Genomic DNA, 19,004 nt, shown 5'->3' on the forward strand with positions numbered 1-19,004 from the left:
GAGTTCTACCCTCTTCCCCCATGTGAGCCCCTGTGTAATCCCCAAAACCAACACAAAAGCGGGCGAGACAAAGGCGGGAGGGGTGGACCGGCCAGCTGCTTCTCGGCGGGGCTGTGTTAGGACCCAGGCCCCCAGGGAGCCGGCACGCTGGCCGGCTGGGGGCGGTTAGGAGGAGAAGGCCCATAGGAGGGGGGGGGGAGATTTAGGAGGCCTGGCCAAGCCCCTCCCCTTTGCCTCCTCCCCTCCCCCCCCACTTGCATAAGTGGAGGTGTGGGGCGTGCAGGCTGCACCCCTTCCCGGCTCAGCCATCGCAGAGTTGTAGAAGCAGGAGATGAAATAAAGGCACGCGTCCTGTGTGTGGGCCAGAGTTGGGGGGGGGGGTGTCCTGTGTCCACAGAGTATGAAGGGTGTGTGGAGGGGACCGGCTGATCGCCTCTCCTCCTCACGTGACCCCTGCAGGGCTGCCTAGAAGTGGGATGAGCCCCGAGTGCTCCCTCAGCAGACAGCTGTGTGGCTCCTGGCAGAAACTTTAGAAACTGTGGACATCCAAAAGGCCACCCTGGGGGCTGGGGGTGACCAGGGCCTGCCTCCCAGCCTTCCAGCCCTGTGCTCTCTCTCCTTCATACTCTGAAACCCAAGCCCCTTCCCCGGGGCCACTTGCTCAAGGTGGGGGCGGGGAGGGCACACAGCAGCTTCCAGATCTGATATCTGTATCCAGCCGTGACCACGCCCATCCCCCCCACAGCAGCTGATGTGGACAGCACTCCACAACACCGCTGGAAGTCTGTCCCTCAGCAAAGCCTGGCATGCACGTGTGGTGTGGGGTGTGTAAGGTGTGGATGTTTATGTAAGGTGTGGGAGTGTATTTTGTGTGTATGGTATATGTGTGCATGTGTGTTTGTGTAAGGTGTGTGCTGTATGATGTGTGTAAGATCTGTGGTAGGTGATGTGTGTATTACATGCGTGTGATGCATGTCATGCGTAGTATGATGGGTGGTCGAGTGTATGTATGCTGTGTAGAATGTGTGGGTTTTTTCCAAGTTGTTTTAATTAATTAATTAATTAATTATGAAGGTGATGTATGGAGGGGTCACCATTTTGTAAGTCAGGTAAAGAATACATTTCTTGGTTCACACCTGTAACCCTAGCTTACCAGGAGGCTGAGATCTGAGGATTGTGGTTCAAAGCCAGCCCCGGCTGGAAAGTCCCCATGAGACTCTTATCTCTGATTAACCACCAGAAGACATGGGAAGCGGCACTGTGGCTCCAAGTGGTAGAGCACTAGCCTTGAGCAAAAAGAGCTCAGGGACAACGCCCAGGCCTCGTCACAGACAAGAAAGAAAAAAGAAAAGGAGTACATTTTTTGGGGGGGAATGTCCCCCTTCTCTCGCTCTCTCCCAGTTTTTCCCTCCCCTCCCAACTCACAAACCAAAAGTTCGTTTTCCATCTAGTGTGCTCAGCATAGAGGAAGAGGACAGAGCAGGGAGGGAGAGGGAGGAGATAAGCCTGAGAGAAGGAGGAGGAGGCAGCCGGAAGAAGGAGGGAGATGGAGGGCGAGGTGGCACCCAGGGGAGATCCAGTCACCCACCCTCGGACCCCAGGGCGGGCGGTTAGCCCCACCCAGACAGCACAGGGGCTCCAAAGTGTCCAGGCCCTCTGGAGAGCAGCAAAGGTGAAAGAGTCCCAGTAGACACCCCCACCCTCCAAACTCCTCAGTACACGTGCTTGAGTGTGTGTGCATGCACACATGTGTGCATAGGCTCACACCACTGACACCCATGGCCCCCCACAGACACCCACCCCCCAGCACCTTGCACACACAGGCACAGCCGTCCCCGGACATACTGCAGCCCGTGCACAGAGCAGCGCACACACAGGCTCCATGCACACGGGCACGTGGGCCCACGCCACGCAGGCTGGCCACAGGCCCGACTCTGCGGTGGCCTCAGCCTCCGTGGGGGCAGGAGAGGCCACACCCGCACGGAGCGTCAGAACTCAGGCAGGCCCGGGGTCCCCGCACAGCCTCCGCTTGTGTTCCTGATGACAGTGTGGAAGCAAAGGCCACCTAAGGATGCATGGCGGAGGGGGGCGAAGCGAGGGGCTCTGGGATCTTAAAGGCCAGCCGGCTGGGGAGCCGTGTCGCCCGTTCTGTGCCTCAGTGTGTGCTGCTCGGAAATGGGCTCCTAACAGGGTGTGTGTGGGGAAATCCCTCAGTCTGTGCGTGCACACGCGGGCCTCGAGAGGACGCAGAAGAGAAAGCCCGCCTCCCCCCACAGGCACCCCCACTTCTGCGAGTCATTTTATCTTCCCAGTGCCTGCTGGGTAGGACCCAGGGATCTCGCGGGGAGAAGCTGGCCCAGTGTCACCTGTGCCACCAGTGAGGCTCCCAGACGCCAGGAAAGGACATTTATCCACCCGTGCCCACAGCCGCTTTCTCAGAGGAGCACGAGAGAGGAGGGCCGTGGGTTAAAATACAGGTGCCCAGGCGCCCCCTGGAGGGCCACAGCAGAGCCCAGGATGCTCCATGGAGCCAGCCTCCCAGAGGGGATCAGCAGGACCACTTGCCCGCCTCGGCCTCAACCCCAATCTTTGCTTCCGGGAGAGGCGCATCTTCCCACTTCCCTGGTAAGAGGACCAAGGCTTGACTGTGTGCCTGCTGCTCAGGGCCACAAGGCCAGAGGGGGCAGACCCAGAGACTGTGGTGCTTGTGAGCCAAAGACAGAGCACACACACCTGTCTAGTGATACACAAATGCACAGATGGATGGGGGATGATGGATGGATGGATGGATGGATGGATGGGTGGATGGATGGGTGGATGGTTGGATGGATGAGTGGATGGGTGGATGGGTAGATGGATGAGTGGATGGATGGATGGATGGGTGGGTAGTTGGGTGGAGGGATAGATGGGTGGGTGGGTAGATGGTTGATGGATAGATGGACAGATGGATGGGTGTTGGGTGGATGGATGGATGGATGGATGGATGATGGATGGATGGATGGATGATGGATGAGTTGATGGATGAGTTGATGGATGGATAGATGGGTTGACGATGAATGGATGGGTGGATTGATGGATGGATGGATGGATGATGGATCGATGGATTGATGGACAATGAATGGGTGGGTGGATGGAAGAGTGGACTGATGGGTGGATGGATGATGGATGGCGAGGCAGGCAGATAGAAAGACGGACGGACAGATGGATGGATGAAATTCCAACACCGTGTCAGAGGCCCTTGAAGGAGTTGCGTGCCGCGAGCCAGTTCCCGCTGGTCCCTCCCTGGGTTTTGCTCCAGGCTTGGCAGCACTGAGCCCAGCCGAGGCCGGAAAGCTCAGGACGTCACGGCCGCGTCACCCTGCCCCTCCCCCTCCAGGAATGGATGTGCGCATCGCCTCCCAGCTCTTCATCACCTGCATTTATTACCATTTGAAAATAAAAGACCTTCAGCGGGGCGGGGAGTGGGGGGGGGATACTCCAGGACACGCAGGTTAGCCCCGCGGTAGCTGTCCCCTCCGGCTCGGCCCCCACAGGCCGCCGCGCTGGCTTATGCTGGCCACTGAGACCACAAGCACCCCCCCCCCGCCGCCCTCCATTCTCTCCTGGTGTCTGCAGCCTCCTGCCACCACCACCCCCCCGGAAATAAACACCCCAGTGAGCACAAGGGCCCAGCCCCGTGCTCAGGACTAATATTTAAAATGCAGAATGGCTGTGGCGGGCGTCCGCTCCCAAGTCTTGTCGTGCAGTAAAAAGATATGAACAGAATAAATTATGTCTCCAGCTCCGATGATGAGGACGCCGTCCCCTGACCGGAATGCTAAGTCCTGCCTCCCTCCCAGCCCCGCACACGGCTGATTTATAGGAGCCGGGCGCCTCGCCGCCTATCTGTCCTGCTCACTGAAGTGGCCGTTTACCCTTCCTCCACCATTAGAGTCGCTGCCGATGGGCCATTTGTGTGACGGGGGCCACCTCCCTCATCTCTCTCTCTCTCACGCCAGGGCTCAGGTCCGTCCCCTCCTGCCTGGACCCCCCAGCACCTGCCCGGCGGGCTCCTGAGGGGGGTGTTGGGGGATTTCTGACTAGCTTGCTTTGTGAGTCTTAGAGAGAATGTTCCCGTGTAGGGCCACCATGACCTACATCAGCCAAAGAAAGGACAGGAGGCCCTGGGAGCATCGGGGTCAGAAAACCAGACCCCGCAAGTCCCTTGTTATTCCAAATGGGGTCCCCCGGACCAGCAGCCGCTAAAGCAGTGTCTGGTTAAAAATGCAGTGTTGGGGCTGGGAAGGTGGCTCAGTGGTAGAGGGTTTGCCTAGCATGCAGGAAGCCCTGGGTTCGATTCCTCGGTACCACAGACACAGAAAAAAGCCAGAAGTGGTGCTGTGGCTCAAGTGGTAGAGCGCTAGCTTTGAGCAAAAGAAACTCAGGGACAGCGCTCAGGCCCTGAGTTCAAGCCCCGGGACCAGAAAAAAAAATCAGTGTTCTATAGAGGCAGACACAGTAGCATATGACTGTAATCCTAGCACAAAGCAGGCTGAAGCCATTCTGTGGTACAGAGAGACCCTGTCCAAGCTACTGGTGGCTCACGCCAGTAATCCTAGCTACTCAGGAGGCTGAGATCTGAGGACCGTAGTTCAAAGCCAGCTCAAACTTAAGGCACAGAGCACTAGTCTTGAGCCAGATTGCTAAAGGACAGCACCTAGGCCCTGAATTCAAGCCCTAGCACTGGCACACACAAAAAAGGGAGAAAACGACATAAAACAAACAGACCCTTTCCTGTCCACTCCTCTGTCCCTCTAAAAGGAGAAACTTTGCTATTTGTTTTTCAAACATTTGTTTTGTTCTTTAGATCTTTGGTGGGGGGGGGGAGGCAATCAGTTTTGGACTTAAAATAAAAAATGGCAGGCGCGGGTGAACTTGACGCTCGGTAATGAATGGGGCGGCTTGTAATAGGATTCTCCTGCCCACAGTGCTACCAGAAAACACCTTTTTACATATGATATTGCCCACGCTGGACTGGCAGCGGGGTGATTTATGGGGTTCCTTGCTCCAGAAAACCTCTCCTGGGGTTGCCTGGCCTGCAGAATTTATCAGGGAGTTTGGAAGGAAGACAAGAAAGCTACTCGTGACATTTTTGGTGGAGATTTAAAAAGCACAAACACTGAGAAGGGAGAGGCCAAAGGGACCAGAGAGGGTGAGGGGTCATTTAGACCAGCGGGGCCAGAGACGGAGGCCCTGCCCTGCGAAGGGGGCACGGGGCAGGAAGGGAGGAAGGCTGGCCAAGGCACCAGCTCCAGGGGGCATCTGGGCTGGGAGTGGCCAAGGATGGCCTTTAAGGGCGGGGGGGGGGGGGGTGGTGGCTGTTTTTGATCTTGTGTGTGTGTGTGTGTGTGTGTGTGTGTGTGTGTGTGTGTGTGTGTGTGTGTGTGTGTGTGTGTCTGTGCTCTACCACTTAAGCCACAGCTCCAATTCTGGTTTTCTGGTGGATCCTTGGAGATCCGAGTCTCATGGACTTTCCTGCCCAGGCTGGCTGTGACCTGGGATCCTCAGGTCTCTGGCTCCTGAGCCACGGGTGCCCAGACCCACCTCCTGTCACTAGAACATCAAACAATACGTCGCTAGTCGTAAGTGACTGAGTCAGCCAGGCCTCCTCCCCGCAGGGACGCTGGGAAATGGGTGTCAGGTAGGCACACACACCTGCAGCCCCCAGGCCTGGCTACGCAAACACCAGAGGCCAGAAAAGGCAGAGGCAGAAAGTGGCCTCCCCTCACCCCCCCCCCCCGCCAGCCACACCTATCCTCCCTGAAGGGCCTGGGCCTCCCCTCCCTCCTCTATCCCCAGCACCCCTCCCGGCGCCCTGCATACCTTGGGTGCCAGCCAGAGAGGGTTGATCTGGGCTCCCTGTCATGTGTTATGACGGACAGCTCAACAGTCTTCTTATCTGCAGCTCAGGGGAGCAGGAGGAGAGCAAACACACAGGTGACTCGTCTCCCACAAGGCAGGGCTGCCTGGGAGATGGGACACCTGGCCTGGGCAGACTCTGCTCCCTGCCTGGAGACGCACCGATGGAGGGGAACGCTGCTGGCTGGGGCAATCCTGGGAGGCTTCCTGGAGGAGGCTGCCTTTTCAAGCTGGGCTTTGAAGCCTGTATAGGATCCTGTAGCGCAGAGCACATGGCAGGCTGGAGTGAAGGAAAAGCAGGCAGAGCATCTAAGGGATGGACAAGCACTTGATGTTTAGTATAAGGGCCCCAGGCTGGGGAGGCAGGGAGGCCCAGCACCATTCTCCTCGGTTTCCCCATCTGAAAAAGAGGAATCATTTTAGCACCCACCATGGGAGCTCCTCCGGGACCCAAGGACTGTGAAGGCCCATGGCACACCTTAGGTGTCCCCCGTTCCCAGAAGTTGGGGTGCTCAGGAGCTAGAACCGACAGTCATGCAAAGACTATGTGCGAGGCCCACAATAAAAGTCATCCGTGGGCCCATTTCACAGCTGACAACACAGAGGCGGTGAGCAGGATCCCCAGGCTGGCACATCAGGACAGGTCGGGCTCGGGTCTGGCTGTATCCAGCTCACAGTGGCATTGTGGCCTGAAGTCCTGGCATCCACAGGTGCAGCACCCGGGGAAGCAGGCTGGGTCCGGGGAAAGGAGGGGCGCGTGGGGAGAGGGAGCAGGTGGGATGTGACCGGTGAGTCTCTGGCATCGGGAAGCAGAGAGAGGCCCAGAGAGGGAGCGCACATTCCTGGAAGGTTACACAGCCAAGGAGAGTCAGGGGGCGGAGCTGGGCCTGGCGGGAACCCCACACGCTCAGCGTGTCTCCTGGCAAGGCCGTGGGGGAGGGTTCAGCGGGGCTTCTCCATACCAAGGCCCCCCTGGATCATGGGCCCCGGCACCCCCAGCTGGGAGGAAGCCCCCCGCAGAGCGAAGGGGATCCCCGGGGCGCAGGCCTCTGCCCCAGCTGCCCGCCGGCTCCGTGGGAGGCGCTTTGCTGCCCCCGTGTGGCCATGGAGAAGCAGACCGCACATCCGGGCTCCCGAGGGCTCCCAGGCTCCTGGTGGAGTCCCAGGGCCAGCTGGCACCAAGGCCTGGGGGCCCTCCGCCAGGTGACCCCGGCCCGGTCCACACCAGGTGCGGAGGGGGAATGGACACCAGGCCATGGGAGGGCAGAGGGAGACACAGGAGGAAAGTTCTGGAACGGTCAGGTACTTAATAAGTCCATGAGGAAATGGAGATCATCCTCTCCAGCCCGGTCCTGGTTGAAGTGTCCCCCTGGCTGCCTCCCCCGTCCCCCAGCTCCCTAGGCCAGGCCTGGTGCCTGTGTGTGACCCCAAGTCGCCTCGTCACACACGGGACCCGGGGAGGTGGAAAGACAGGACCCCGAGACGGCTCAGAAGGGTTTATTGGCCACACTGCAGGGGCAATCCAGGAGGGCTTCCTGTAGGAGGAACGCAGCCCACTGTCCTCGGCGGGGACCAGGGACTCTGCTGCGAGTGCCCCGGGGGTCTCCGGGGCCTTCAACTGAGGCCCAACTGGGCTTTCAGCGTCTGCAGCTGCCCGCTGTCGATGCTGTTGCCTCCGCAGACGATGACCACGACAGAGGCCAGCGAGGGGCTCAGGCGGCCCTGGGCCTGCAGCTTCCCCAGCAGGCCCGAGTAGACGGCAGCCAGCGCCGCCCCGCAGGCCGGCTCCACCAGCATGCGCTCGTCATCTGCGGGCAGCCGGGGGGGGGGCGGGCACGGCTCAGCAGGCTCCTGTCCTGCAGCCGTCCGTCCGTTCTTCTGCCCATCAGTCCATCCAGCCCACAAGCTAGCATGTCTGTCATCAGCCTGACCACCCATCACTAGACTGTCTATCCATCTACCTACCCATCCACCCACCACCCATCCACCCACCACCCACCACCTACCCACCCACCCATCCATCCAACTACCAATCCATCCATCCACCCATCCATCTATCCACCCATCCATCCATCCAACCACCCACCCATCCATCCATCTATCTACCCATCCATCCATCCATCCACCATCCAACCATCCATCGATCCATCCAACTATCAATCCATCCACCCATTCACCCATCCATCCATCTACCCATCCATCCATCCATCCACCCAGCCATCCATCCATCCATCCACCCATCAACTCATTCAACCACCCACCCATCCATCCACCCACACACCCATCCACCCATCCAAACACCCACCCATCCACCCCTCCACCCCTCCACCCATCCATCCATCCACCCATCCACCCACCCACCCATCCATCCACCCATCCAACCAGCCACCCATCTATCTATCCATCCACCAGCCAGCCCCTATCTATCATTTTATTGTCTGTCTGTCTGTCCATCCATCAGGACATCCATTGATCAATATATCAGTGCTTTCACCCACCTATCCACCCATCTCCCCATCCATCAACCTATTTGTGAGTCCTCCCTCCCTCCCTCCTTCTCCTGCTCCTGGCTATCCATCATCCACCCTCTCCACACACCCACACACGACCCCGTTCGTTGAGCAAACATTTATTACCTGCCCACTCCCTGCCGGGATGGGGGGCGGGGCGCTCACTCACCCAGGAATCTCTGCACAGCGCTCACGGCCTCTGCATCCTCCACCACCTCGGACACGACCTGGAACTCCTGCGCACACTCCAGGGCCCGAGCCATCACCGTCTTGGCGCCCAGGCTTTTGGCCACACTGGGGGGTGGGGAGGGAGACGGGGAGCAGGGAGGAGCTGGCCCATCGGCCTCTGCCCTGCCCACCCTGGGCCCCCACACGGGAGCCTGTGCCCCTTCATGCCCCCGTCCTGCAGCCCGCAGGGGACAGTCTTTGGCCCCGAAAGCCAGTGTGTCATTTTGTGCAGTGACAGCCCCCGTCAGAGCAACCTTCTGATCAAGAGTTCCTCCTGCGCCAGCGCCGGGGCTCAGGCCTGTCATCCTAGCCACTCAGGAGGCTGAGATCTGAGGATCACGGTTCAAAGCCAGCCAGGGCAGAAAGGTCCCCATGTGAGACTCTTATCTCTAAGCAACCGCCAGGAAGTCAGTAATGGAGCAGTGGCTCAAACTGGCGGTGTGCTAGCCTTGAGAAAAAGAGCTCAGGGACAGCGCCCAGGCCCTGAGTTCAAGCCCCACAGCTGACAAAAATGGAAAGAGTGCCATGTGGTTTCCCGTTGCTTCTTGTTGCTTGCTTATTGCTCCCCGGATTCCTCGCAACGCCCCTGCACCTCCGTAATGTCACCGAGGATCGTGCTTTAACCGAACTGCATCGTTCCTTTCCTTCTAGTTGCGGTGCTAGAATTGAACTCGGGACACGCCCTTGGCCTGCGCTCTCGCTAAACTTAGATCTTTGTTACTGCGGTCGGAACTCCAGGGACAAGGGGAAACATTGAGGTGACCCCCACCCCTGCTGTTTGGAACTGGGTGGGTGCCCAGGCAGAACCTTCCCCCCTCCCCCCTGCCACGTCCCCTCCCCCCCAGCCCACCTGGATATGCTGGGCAGTGTGACCAGCTGGCCGGCCTCCAGGGCCGCGTGGAGGCTGTGGGCGCCCCGCGTCTCCATGGCGACAATGGGCACGTGCTGCCAGCCCACCGCCCGCAGGCCGGCCGCCACCCCCGCCAGCAGCCCCCCGCCCCCCACGGCCAGCACCAGCGCGCCGGGCGGGGTCTTCAGGGCCGCCTGCAGCTCCAGGACCAGGCTGGCATGGCCTTCCCTGCGGAAATAGGGGGGCGGGCGCTGTACCCCCACTTCTCGACTCTTCCCCTTAGCACCCCCTCCCCAGCCACAGCAAGGTGGGGGAAGGCTGACCTGGGAATTTTCTGGGACCCCCACCTTTGGATAGAGGAAGGCTCAGAGGTTTTTCTTTTTTGTCGGTATTGGGGCTTGAACTCTGGGCCTAGGCGCTGTCCTTCAGCTCTTCAGCTCAAGGCGAGCGCTCTACCACTTGAGTCACAGTGCCACTTCCGGTTTTCTAGTGGTTCATTGGAGATAAGATCTCATCTCAAGGCTGGCTTTGAATCGTGATCCTCAGATCTCAGCCTCCTGATTAGCTAGGATGACAGGCGTGAGCCACCGGCACCCGGCAAGCTCAGAGGTTTATTGGGGTCTGGGCGCTTCTGGGGGGACCCAGCCTTACCAGATCAGCGGGTGGTCAAATGGGGAGACGTACACCCAGCCGTCCCTCCTGGCCAATTCCTGTGCCCTGGTGTTGGCCTCATCCCACACCTGAAAAGAAGACAGGAGCTGAGGCCTCTGGAGGCTGGAGCGGAGGCTGGAGGCTGGAGGCCAGGGTCTCTACACTGCACATGGCCTGGTCAGGCCTGGGGCATGGCGCTCATTCCCAGCCAGAGGGAAGGCAAAGCAAATGGCAGTGCAGCCCGCCCTCCCTCCCTCTGTCCCGCCCTCCCACCCTCTCCTTGTCCTGCGCCCCCCCCCCCCGCCCCCGGCTCACACCCAAGTTGTTCTCTGCTGGGACAGGCAAATCACAGGTCCCAACTCTCAACACCGGGCTCCTGAGCCCGCCCCTCTGAGGACACCACACAGTCCAGGCCATTGTTCATGGAAAGGAGAAGAAGCCGTGCTCTGCAGCTTACGCCTGCCGTCCCAGCCACTCAGGAGGCTGAGATCCTCGCCTGCCGTCCCAGCCACTCAGGAGGCTGAGATCCTCGCCTGCCGTCCCAGCCACTCAGGAGGCTGAGATCCTCGCCTGCCGTCCCAGCCACTCAGGAGCTGAGATCCTCGCCTGCCGTCCCAGCCACTCAGGAGGCTGAGATCCTCGCCTGCCGTCCCAGCCACTCAGGAGGCTGAGATCTGAGGATCGCAGTTCAAAGCCAGGACATGTCTGAGATTCTGAATTCATCACCAAAAAGCTAGGAGTGGAGCTGTGGTTCAAGTGGTAGAGCACCCGCCTTGAGTAGAAAAGCTCAGGAACAGCACCCAGGCCCTGAGTTCAAGGACTGGCTCTCTCTCTCTCTCTCTCTCTCTCTCTCTCACACACACACACACACACACACACACACACTCAGGAAAAGGAAGCCAATTTTCTGAGGCAGGGAGGGGGAGAGTCCCCTCCTCTCGGGGCCTCACCTTTCCCGTTACCTGGACCTCGGCGCCCTGTCCCCGCAGCCTCTGTATCACCTGCGGGGCGGAGGTCTCGGGGAGCACCACCGTGGCGGGGATGCCCAGCTTCTGAGCGGCGTAGGCAGCGGCGATGCCCGCGTTGCCCCCTGGGAAGACGGGGGGGGCGGTGAGTGACTCCACTGATGAGCCCTCCCCCTGCCTTGCCCCCCCTCCCCCTCCCTCTAACCCAACAGAAAGAACGGTAGAACGGTTCTTTCTCCTGAGAGAGGCGGGTGGGCCCTGGGACTCCCGAGGGGTGACTTGGCCGCGCTGTGAGGCCCGGGTGAGAATCAAGCGAATAGAGGAGAGAGAAGAACCACCGAGAGCGGAACTGCAGAGGCCGCTCCTGGATCCAGCCGCGCCCGCACGCCGCTCACCCCATCGCTAGTCACAGTTCCTGCAGCCTAGCGCTGACACCTACACCACCCGTGGCCACCACAAGCCCTGGGTTACAGGAAGAGGACTCGGAGGGGACAAGGACCTCTGGGGCCATGAGCTGTCCAAGCCGCCTCTGCTTTGCTCATTTGCCTCCTCCGCCCCCCCCCCACCACCACCAAGACAGTCTAGGTATGGAACCAAGGCCGGCCTCCGATTCACAGTCCTGCTTCTTCTCGCAGGCCGGGGCTGGGATGCGCGGGGTGGTGATGCACTGGGCTGAGGTCGGGCTCCCCGCCCCCACCCCCATCAAGCAGGGAGCAGAGGGGTCACCTGAGGAGCAGACCAGGTGTTGGCACCCCTTCTTGGCCATCTAGAAGAGAAGCACAGAGTTGGGGCTCACCAAGCGGGGCGCACTTAGGCCCCATCCCACTGGGTGCCCCCGGCCCTTTGCACGTCCCCTGGGACCTCACGCCCGCGCCTGCCCGCGTGGCTGTGCCTCACCTCCTGGCAGAAATGCCCGATGCCCCGGATCTTAAAGGAGCCAGCCGGCTGCACGTTCTCACACTTGAGGAAGACGGCGGTGCCCGCCAGCTGGGACAGCGCCCAGCTCTCCAGCAGAGGCGTGGCGACGTGGAAGGGCTCGGCCCGGGCCCTCCCCACCAGGGCGCCCTGCATCCCCGCGGCCAGGCCCGGGGACCTGCGGGGAGGACACGGGTCAGCGGGTCACCGCGGGAGACCCAGGATAGGTGAGGGGTTCCCTTTCCCATGGGCAGGAGGTCAGGGCGGCTGCGGGGCTGTGGACGCAGAACGTGACAGAGCACGGAGGATTCGCTCAGCCACCATTTACACACACACACCGGGACCACAGCACGCGCGTGCACTTATGAAGACCAGGAAGAGGAGGGGGGAGAGAAGGGGGGAGGAGGAGGAGGAGAAGGCGGAGGGGGAGGGGGAGGAGGGAGAGGAGGGGAGGAGGAGGAGGTGAAGGAGGGGGAGGAGGAGGAGGGGGAGGAGGGGAAGGAGGAGGGGAAGGAGGAGGAGGAGGAGGGGGAGGAGGAGAAGTTGTTCCAGGCGGGGGTCCCGACAGTGGAGGGGTCAGTGGAGCTTGGGCGTCCTGTGGCTATAGGGACAGATACAGTGACAGGGCTTCAGGGGGGAGTGATTTAGGGGCATGTCAGGAAAGTCCTCTCTGGGAAGAGAAACTTTTTAAAGACTTTGCGGCTGACACCTGTAATCCTAGCTACTGGGGAGGTGGAAATCGGGAGAATCTTGATTCAAGGCCAGCTCTGGCCAAAAAGAAAAAAAGGGAGACCCCATCTCAACCAAGTTAAAAAAACACCGGGTGCAGCAATGTGTGCCTGCCATTCCAGCCACGAGAGAGGCATACACAGAGAGATTCTTACCGAGTTTCTTCCTATGGAATTGAACTCGGTCCCCAAGCACACCGTTCACAGTTCTAATGATCTCATGAAGCACAGTAAGCGGTTGGTTCTGTGATGGGGGGGGGCTGAAGCTTTTAGGTGTTTACATTTCTATGTGTCTTTGTACCCGAGGGGTCACCCAGCGTCTCCAGTGTGCTTGGACAAAAGCCCCCCAGCTCTGGGGCTTTGGGCAGCGAATGGCACGGGTCATTCTGATTGGCAGGCAGAGAGGCCAATCCACACTCTGGATCTCTAAGTCCTCAAAAGGGAGGGTTAGAGCGGGGCCATGGGGAAAGGCGTTTCTGAGTGGAGCCGCAGCGGCAGGGAGAGCCAGACGGGTCACTCCTGGACAGGTAAGCGAGCAGGTGGATGGACGAGGGGAGAAGGAAGGTAGGAAAGAGATGAACAGGAGGAAAAAGAAAGCAAGGAAGCCCTGGGCCGGCCCAGGCAGGTCCAGTACCAACCACGAGGGGGCGCCACCCCTCCCCACGGCCCACAAGCCTGGACCTCACATCCATCCTCCATCAGGGAAAATGGGGTGGGGGGGCTGGTCCTCGATCTGCCCCTGGCCCTTGTCAGCGCAGAACAGGGCCTGTCCAGGCTGGACACGCCTGGGGCTTCTGTGCCGGGAGACCCCGAAGAAACAAGAACCCCCCCATCCCCCACCCCTAATGGGGGGCATGGACACCCGACTCTGCCCTGGAAGATGAGTGAGCCAGGCAATGGGTACAACGGGTAACAGCCATGCCGGGCCCAGTGCCAAGCCGGTAGGCACTCACAACGGTGCCAAGATAAGCCCTGTGACTCCCTGAATGCCAGCCAAGGTCACGCATCTAGAAGCTTCCAAGATGACTTCGACCCAGGCAGAGTCCAGGGCGGCCATGTCTCCTGTCCGATCAGCAAATGCATTCATCTTGCTAAGGCTGCGGGTGTTTGATGCTAAGCCGCCCTCGGGTGCTCTCCCCAGCCCACAGAGATGGAGGCCTTCTGTCAACGGAACGAAGCCCTGGCACCCACAGCGCGTGCGTGGAGGCCGGGCCAGGCTGGGCACAGGGCCTCGGCCAGTGTGGGGAATGGAGAGCGGCCTGGCCCTCCCTGCCAGGGGACAGGGCTCCAGCCTCAGCCCTGCTGCTCTCTGCCTTGCTGGAACTCGTGGACAGTGTGGTCAGGATGCCGGTGCCAGGCAAGGGCCACCTCTCTGCCCACCTCCCTCATCCCAGGCCTTACCCAAGGCCACCTGTTGCCCACCCTGGACCAAGGCTGGAAGGATTTCAGCTGCCCAGGCTGCCCTGTGGGCGCCTGGAGAGACTGGACACTCGGGTCTCCATGCAGCCTCCTCCCACAGGCCTCTGGGCTGGATCAGTGTCCCCATGTCCCCAGGGGGGCTCAGCCCTCCCCCCTCAGCCTGACCCCCGCTGGACCAGGCCCCTTACCTCCCACCCCACAGTCCAACAGTCCCTGCGTTCCTGTGTCTGGTCCGGCTGGGCTCTGCCCCTCCTTCCTCCATCCTCCAGGGCGGGACTCTGGCCTCAGCCCCTCCTCCTGGGTTAAAGGGACAGCGAGGAGCCCTGGGGGAGGAGGGGGACCTCAGGGAGGATTTGATCCTCTGTGCTGGCTCCCAGACACTGCTGGGGTTCTCAGCCCAGCACTGGACGCTCACTCCTGTGATCCCAGCTACTCAGGAGGCTGAGATCTGAGGATCAAGCGGGAAAGGCTGTGAGACTCTTGGATTAACCACCCAAGGCTGGAAGTGGAGCTGTGGTTCAAATGGTAGGGTGCTACCCTTGAACAAAAAACTAAGGGACAGTGCCTAGGCCCTGAATTCAAGCCCCAGGACCGGCACAGAAAGGAAGAAAGAGAGAAAATAAAAGGACAAAAGAAGAGAAAAGAAAGGAGGGAATGGGGGCGGGAGGGGGCTGGGGGCCTGGCTCAGTGGCAGAGCACCTGCCTATGACGTTCAAGGTCCTGAGTTCAAGCTCCAGCACTGTTAAAACAAAACAAAATAAAGAACACAGAAGTAATTATTGGACACCTACATGTGCCAACCCTGGGACCTTCAGCCACAAACAAGATAGTCCGTCCTGCCTGGCCCAGGCTGGGGGGGGGGGGGTAAGGGGGAGGGGCCTGGCCCCATGGGAGGTGGGCGGGGCCTGCAGGCACTCGCGTGTGCACAGCAGCTGGGCCTGGCATGGAGAAGCCACGGCGGGCGAGCCAGCAGGAGGGCTTAGGGTTGGAGAAACGGGCCTAGGGGGGAGGGCAGAGGGCAGGGTTATTGGTGCCAGTGTTGAGTCTGAGTCTTACCCAGGGGTTCCGGGTGAACAGCACCCAGACCACACCCTTCCCTCATCCAACCTCATCCCACCCCACCTCCAGGCCTGTTTCCCTACCTGTGAAATACAAAATGAGACTCAAGAAAGATCTCCCAGCCAGGCCCCGGTGGCTCACACCTGGCATCCTAGCCACTCTGGAGCTGAGGACGGCAGTTCAAAGCCAGCCTGGATAGGAAAGTCCCTGAGACTTTCGAATGAACCACCAGAAAACTGGAAGTGGAGCTGTGGCTCAAGTGGTAGAGCGCTAGCCTTGAGCTGAAGAGTGGAGAGACAGCGCCCAGGCCCAGAGTTCAAGTCCTGCCCCACAACCACCAAAAAAAAAAAATAAAGAAAGAAAGAGCTGCCAGCCCAGGGCAGACGCTGTAGGTTTGATGACTGACTCGTGGACCCCTCGGGTTGGCCGTGACCCAGGGTGGGGACTCTGCCCTCACACTGACCATCCACCCATCCTTGGCGGGAACTCTGCCTCAGACTGGGCACTGGTGGTAAAATGGGGTTGGTTAATGTGCCCTGAAGTGGCCTCCAGCTTGGAGAGAAAGAAAGACACAAGCAACAAGGGTGAGATCCCGGCGGGCTGCCCGGAGGAGGCCAGGGCTCAGCACACGGCTCAGCCTTGACCAGGAAGCACACCTTGCATATTGGGGGGGCAGAGAGAGAGGGAGACCCGTTCTTCTAACAGACTTGTGAGAGCTTTTATGCCCCGGGAATGAATTAAAACACAAATCTTAGGCTCCGATACAAACAGGAGTTCTGACACTTCCTGGCTGTGCCAGAGAGGCTGATTCACTCTCCAGAGGCCACACAGCAGTGGCAGAGCCAGGGTTCCAGCCCAAGCTTCCGGCAGGCAGGCAGGGGTGAGGCAAAGCCGGTCACTGAGCGTGTTTGTCACCCAGCCCCTGTCCCTGACGCCTGGGGCCACCAACGAGCCACCCTGACCTGGGCCTGTTACTTATTAACCTGCATCCTCACCCTCAGCTCCAGAGCACTGGGCAGGGGGAGCCCTGGCTTTCACTTGGCCTCTGATGTGGGGTAGGGGGCTCCCCTAAACCATCCAAACCCCCCCCCTGGAGTTAAGCCAGCAGCCAAATTTCCCAACACTCACAGCGCAGTACCCCCTGCCAGCGCAGTGCCTCTCCAAGCCTGGCTAAGTTCAATCACCCCAGACCAGACGCTGAGGCCGGGACCTGTGGCCGCCAGTCCCCAGTGACTGTCCAGTGACTGCCCGGGGGTGGGGAGGGGGCCTTCAGCCTCGTCCCCAGAGGATGAAAACAGCCCAGCCACAGGCTTGGGGAGCCAGGGGGAGGGGCAGCCCCCCCCCCCCGCTTCCCTCCCCAGCACCACAAGAAGTAAAAATCTGGGTGCATTGGAGCCTGGGACCCCTCAGTCATGCTTTATGACTGGGAAACCGGAGCCCAGGAAACAGAGGAGGGCGTCTATGTGGAGTCTTGAGGACAGGGGCCGCTCTGGTCCTGGGTTCCGGAGGTTGGGATGAAGCCATTATTTCTCAACCCAGCAAATGGCTTGAAGCCAGGCTCTGGGCAGGCGGGGAGGGAGGGTGAGGAACTCCTGCAGCCCAGCTCTGTCCCCTCCTGGACTGAGCCCAGTCAACAGTCAACAGAGGCCATGGGGTTTTGCAAACCCCAACACCCAGCAGGCCTTTTGAAACTGTCAGGCTGGTAACACAAAGTTAAAAGCAGCTAGGCACATGCCTGTAATCCAGGCCAGCTGGGCTCTAGAAGATGTTCTTAAAAATAAAAAATAAAGCCCGGCACTGGTGGCTCATGCCTGCCCCTAATCCTAGTGACTCAGGAGGCTGAGAACTGAGGATCGTGGTTCAAAGCCAGCCTGGGCAGGGAAGTCTGTGAGACTCTTCTCTCCTCCAGCAAACCAGAAGTGGTGCTATGGCTCAAAGTGGTAGAGTGCTTCGCCTTCAACAAAAGAGCTCAGGGACAGAGCCCAGGCCCTGAGTTCAAGCCCCAGGACTGGCACACACACACACACACACACACACACACACACACACACACACACACACACACTAGTGGAAAAGTCCTGCCCACAATCCACTCTCTAGCAGCCTGCTGCTGGCCCGTGGGGACTGCTGAGATCTTCAAGTCTGAGAAGCATGGGAAGCTGTGGGCTTTGGGTCTTGTTTTGTTTTTTTCTCTCTTAGTTTAGGCTTCAACAGCCACAGGTGAAAAAGAAGCAGCTGCTGTCTTGAAAGCCTGGTATAGAGAGTTGTGACGTGACCCAGGACGGGGTCATCACCAGGCGAGTCTGCAGATCTTTGGGTGTTGAGCAGTGATTTCCACACGCTGTCACTATCACGCCTAAATGACACGCAGGCAGACAGAATTCCCCAAACAGGAACGGCCAGTACCCAGAACAAACAAGACGGTGCAGAGTACAAAGGAGCGTACCTTCAAAATCACCCCACACACCCCCAGACAGAAAACTTCACCCTGGAGAGACACGACAAACCCCCTCTGAGCCTAGGGACCCTGGATGGGGCAACGGGGGGGATCGAAGGTGATATTCTCCTTCTGTGGCCTCCCCAGAGCAGAGAGCTCCAGGCACACCCAGCACCTGGTCACAAAACCATAACCAGTGCCGTCACGGCCTACCTCAGTCCAGGGCCAGGGACGTCCCAGCCAGGGGCACTGTGGAAGGCTGAGTCCACTGAGATCCTGGGACAGGAACAAGGAGACCAGAGGAAACTAGGCCGGAAGGAAGTGAAGACTTCAGGACATAGACTTAGTTCATTAGTGGAGTTCCTGGAAGGGGGTGATATTGGGGTCCCTGGGACAGGGGGCGGGGGGCTCGCGTCATCATCTTAGCATCTTCCGATTCCAAAGCTGCTCCAGGACCCAGGGCGGGGCCAGTGCTAGGGTCTGTGCTGCAGGCCCAGGTTCCAGTCCCTGCCTGCCTCCTAGCTGCTCTGGTGGCTGAGAGCTGAGATCCACTTCAAAGCCAGCCCAGGCAGAAAAGTGCCGGAGACGCTTATCTCCAATGGACCACCCAAAAAAAGCCAGAAGTGAAGCTGCGGCTCACAGGGTAAAGCACCCGCCTTTCATGAAAAAGCTAAGAAACAGAGGGTACCCACGCTCTGTGTTGAAGGTATCAGCAACACACACACACACACACACACACACTCACACACCTTAAGCAACAACAACAACAAAAAAAAAAAAAAAACACCCTGTAGTTTAGCCAAACACCAGTGGCTCACACCTGTAATCCTAGCTACTCAAGAAGCTGAGATCTGAGAACTGCAGTTCAAAGCCAGCCCTGGGCAGGAAAAGTCTGTGAGACTCTTATCTCCAGTAAGACTATTCAGAAAAAGCTGGAATTGGCACTGTGGCTCAAGGGGTAGAGAACTAGCCTTGAGCACACCGAGGCTCCAGAACAGAGCCCAAGTCCTGAATTCAAGCCCCAGGACCGGCAAAAACCAAACCAAACCAAACCCTGGTAGTTTCAGACAGAAGGGGAAACTGAGGGGGAAGGGGGAGGCTGGGAAGGGATGTGAAGGGTAAACCAAAGGAGGAGGCTGCAATGCTTGGTAGGAAATGTACACATTATCCTGCCCATGTAATTGTAACCCCTCTGTACAGTATGTTCACAAATAAAATAAAATTAAATTTTAAAAAAAAAAAAGGGGGGAAACTGACCCTGTTCTGGAGTCTGGATATGGAGACCGAAGGAAGCAGAGAGTGAGCAGGAGACTGAGGTTGGGAGGATGGAAGTTCAGGCCAATT

General features: G+C 59.3%; 1 protein-coding gene across 1 annotated transcript; it reads right to left on the reverse strand.

The window, feature by feature from the left end:
• Positions 1-7,385: 7,385 nt before the first annotated feature.
• Positions 7,386-14,408, reverse strand: LOC138806591 (serine dehydratase-like). The gene is made up of 8 exons (XM_069992014.1): positions 14,353-14,408; positions 12,000-12,195; positions 11,829-11,868; positions 11,088-11,227; positions 10,138-10,226; positions 9,487-9,714; positions 8,578-8,702; positions 7,386-7,706 (listed from the first exon to the last, which is right to left on the reverse strand). The coding sequence occupies exons 2-8, from the start codon at positions 12,171-12,173 to the stop codon at positions 7,513-7,515; spliced, it is 990 nt and encodes a 329-aa protein (XP_069848115.1). The 5' UTR covers positions 12,174-12,195; positions 14,353-14,408; the 3' UTR covers positions 7,386-7,512.
• Between the last annotated feature and the right edge of the window lie 4,596 nt (positions 14,409-19,004).

The sequence above is a fragment of the Dipodomys merriami genome, unplaced genomic scaffold (genome assembly GCF_024711535.1).
Source record: "Dipodomys merriami isolate MVZ:Mamm:240054 unplaced genomic scaffold, mDipMer1.0.p SCAF_400, whole genome shotgun sequence".
NCBI classification, from domain to species: Eukaryota; Metazoa; Chordata; class Mammalia; order Rodentia; family Heteromyidae; genus Dipodomys; species Dipodomys merriami.

Coding starts and splice junctions, on each gene's coding strand:
- LOC138806591 (XM_069992014.1), bottom strand. CDS start 12,173: ATGCAGGGCGCCCTGGTGGGGAGGGCCCGGGCCGAGCCCTTCCACGTC. Junction 11,869..11,999: donor TCGGGCATTTCTGCCAGGAG/GTGAGGCACAGC, acceptor CTTCTCTTCTAG/ATGGCCAAGAAGGGGTGCCA. Junction 9,715..10,137: donor TTTGACCACCCGCTGATCTG/GTAAGGCTGGGT, acceptor CTATTTCCGCAG/GGAAGGCCATGCCAGCCTGG.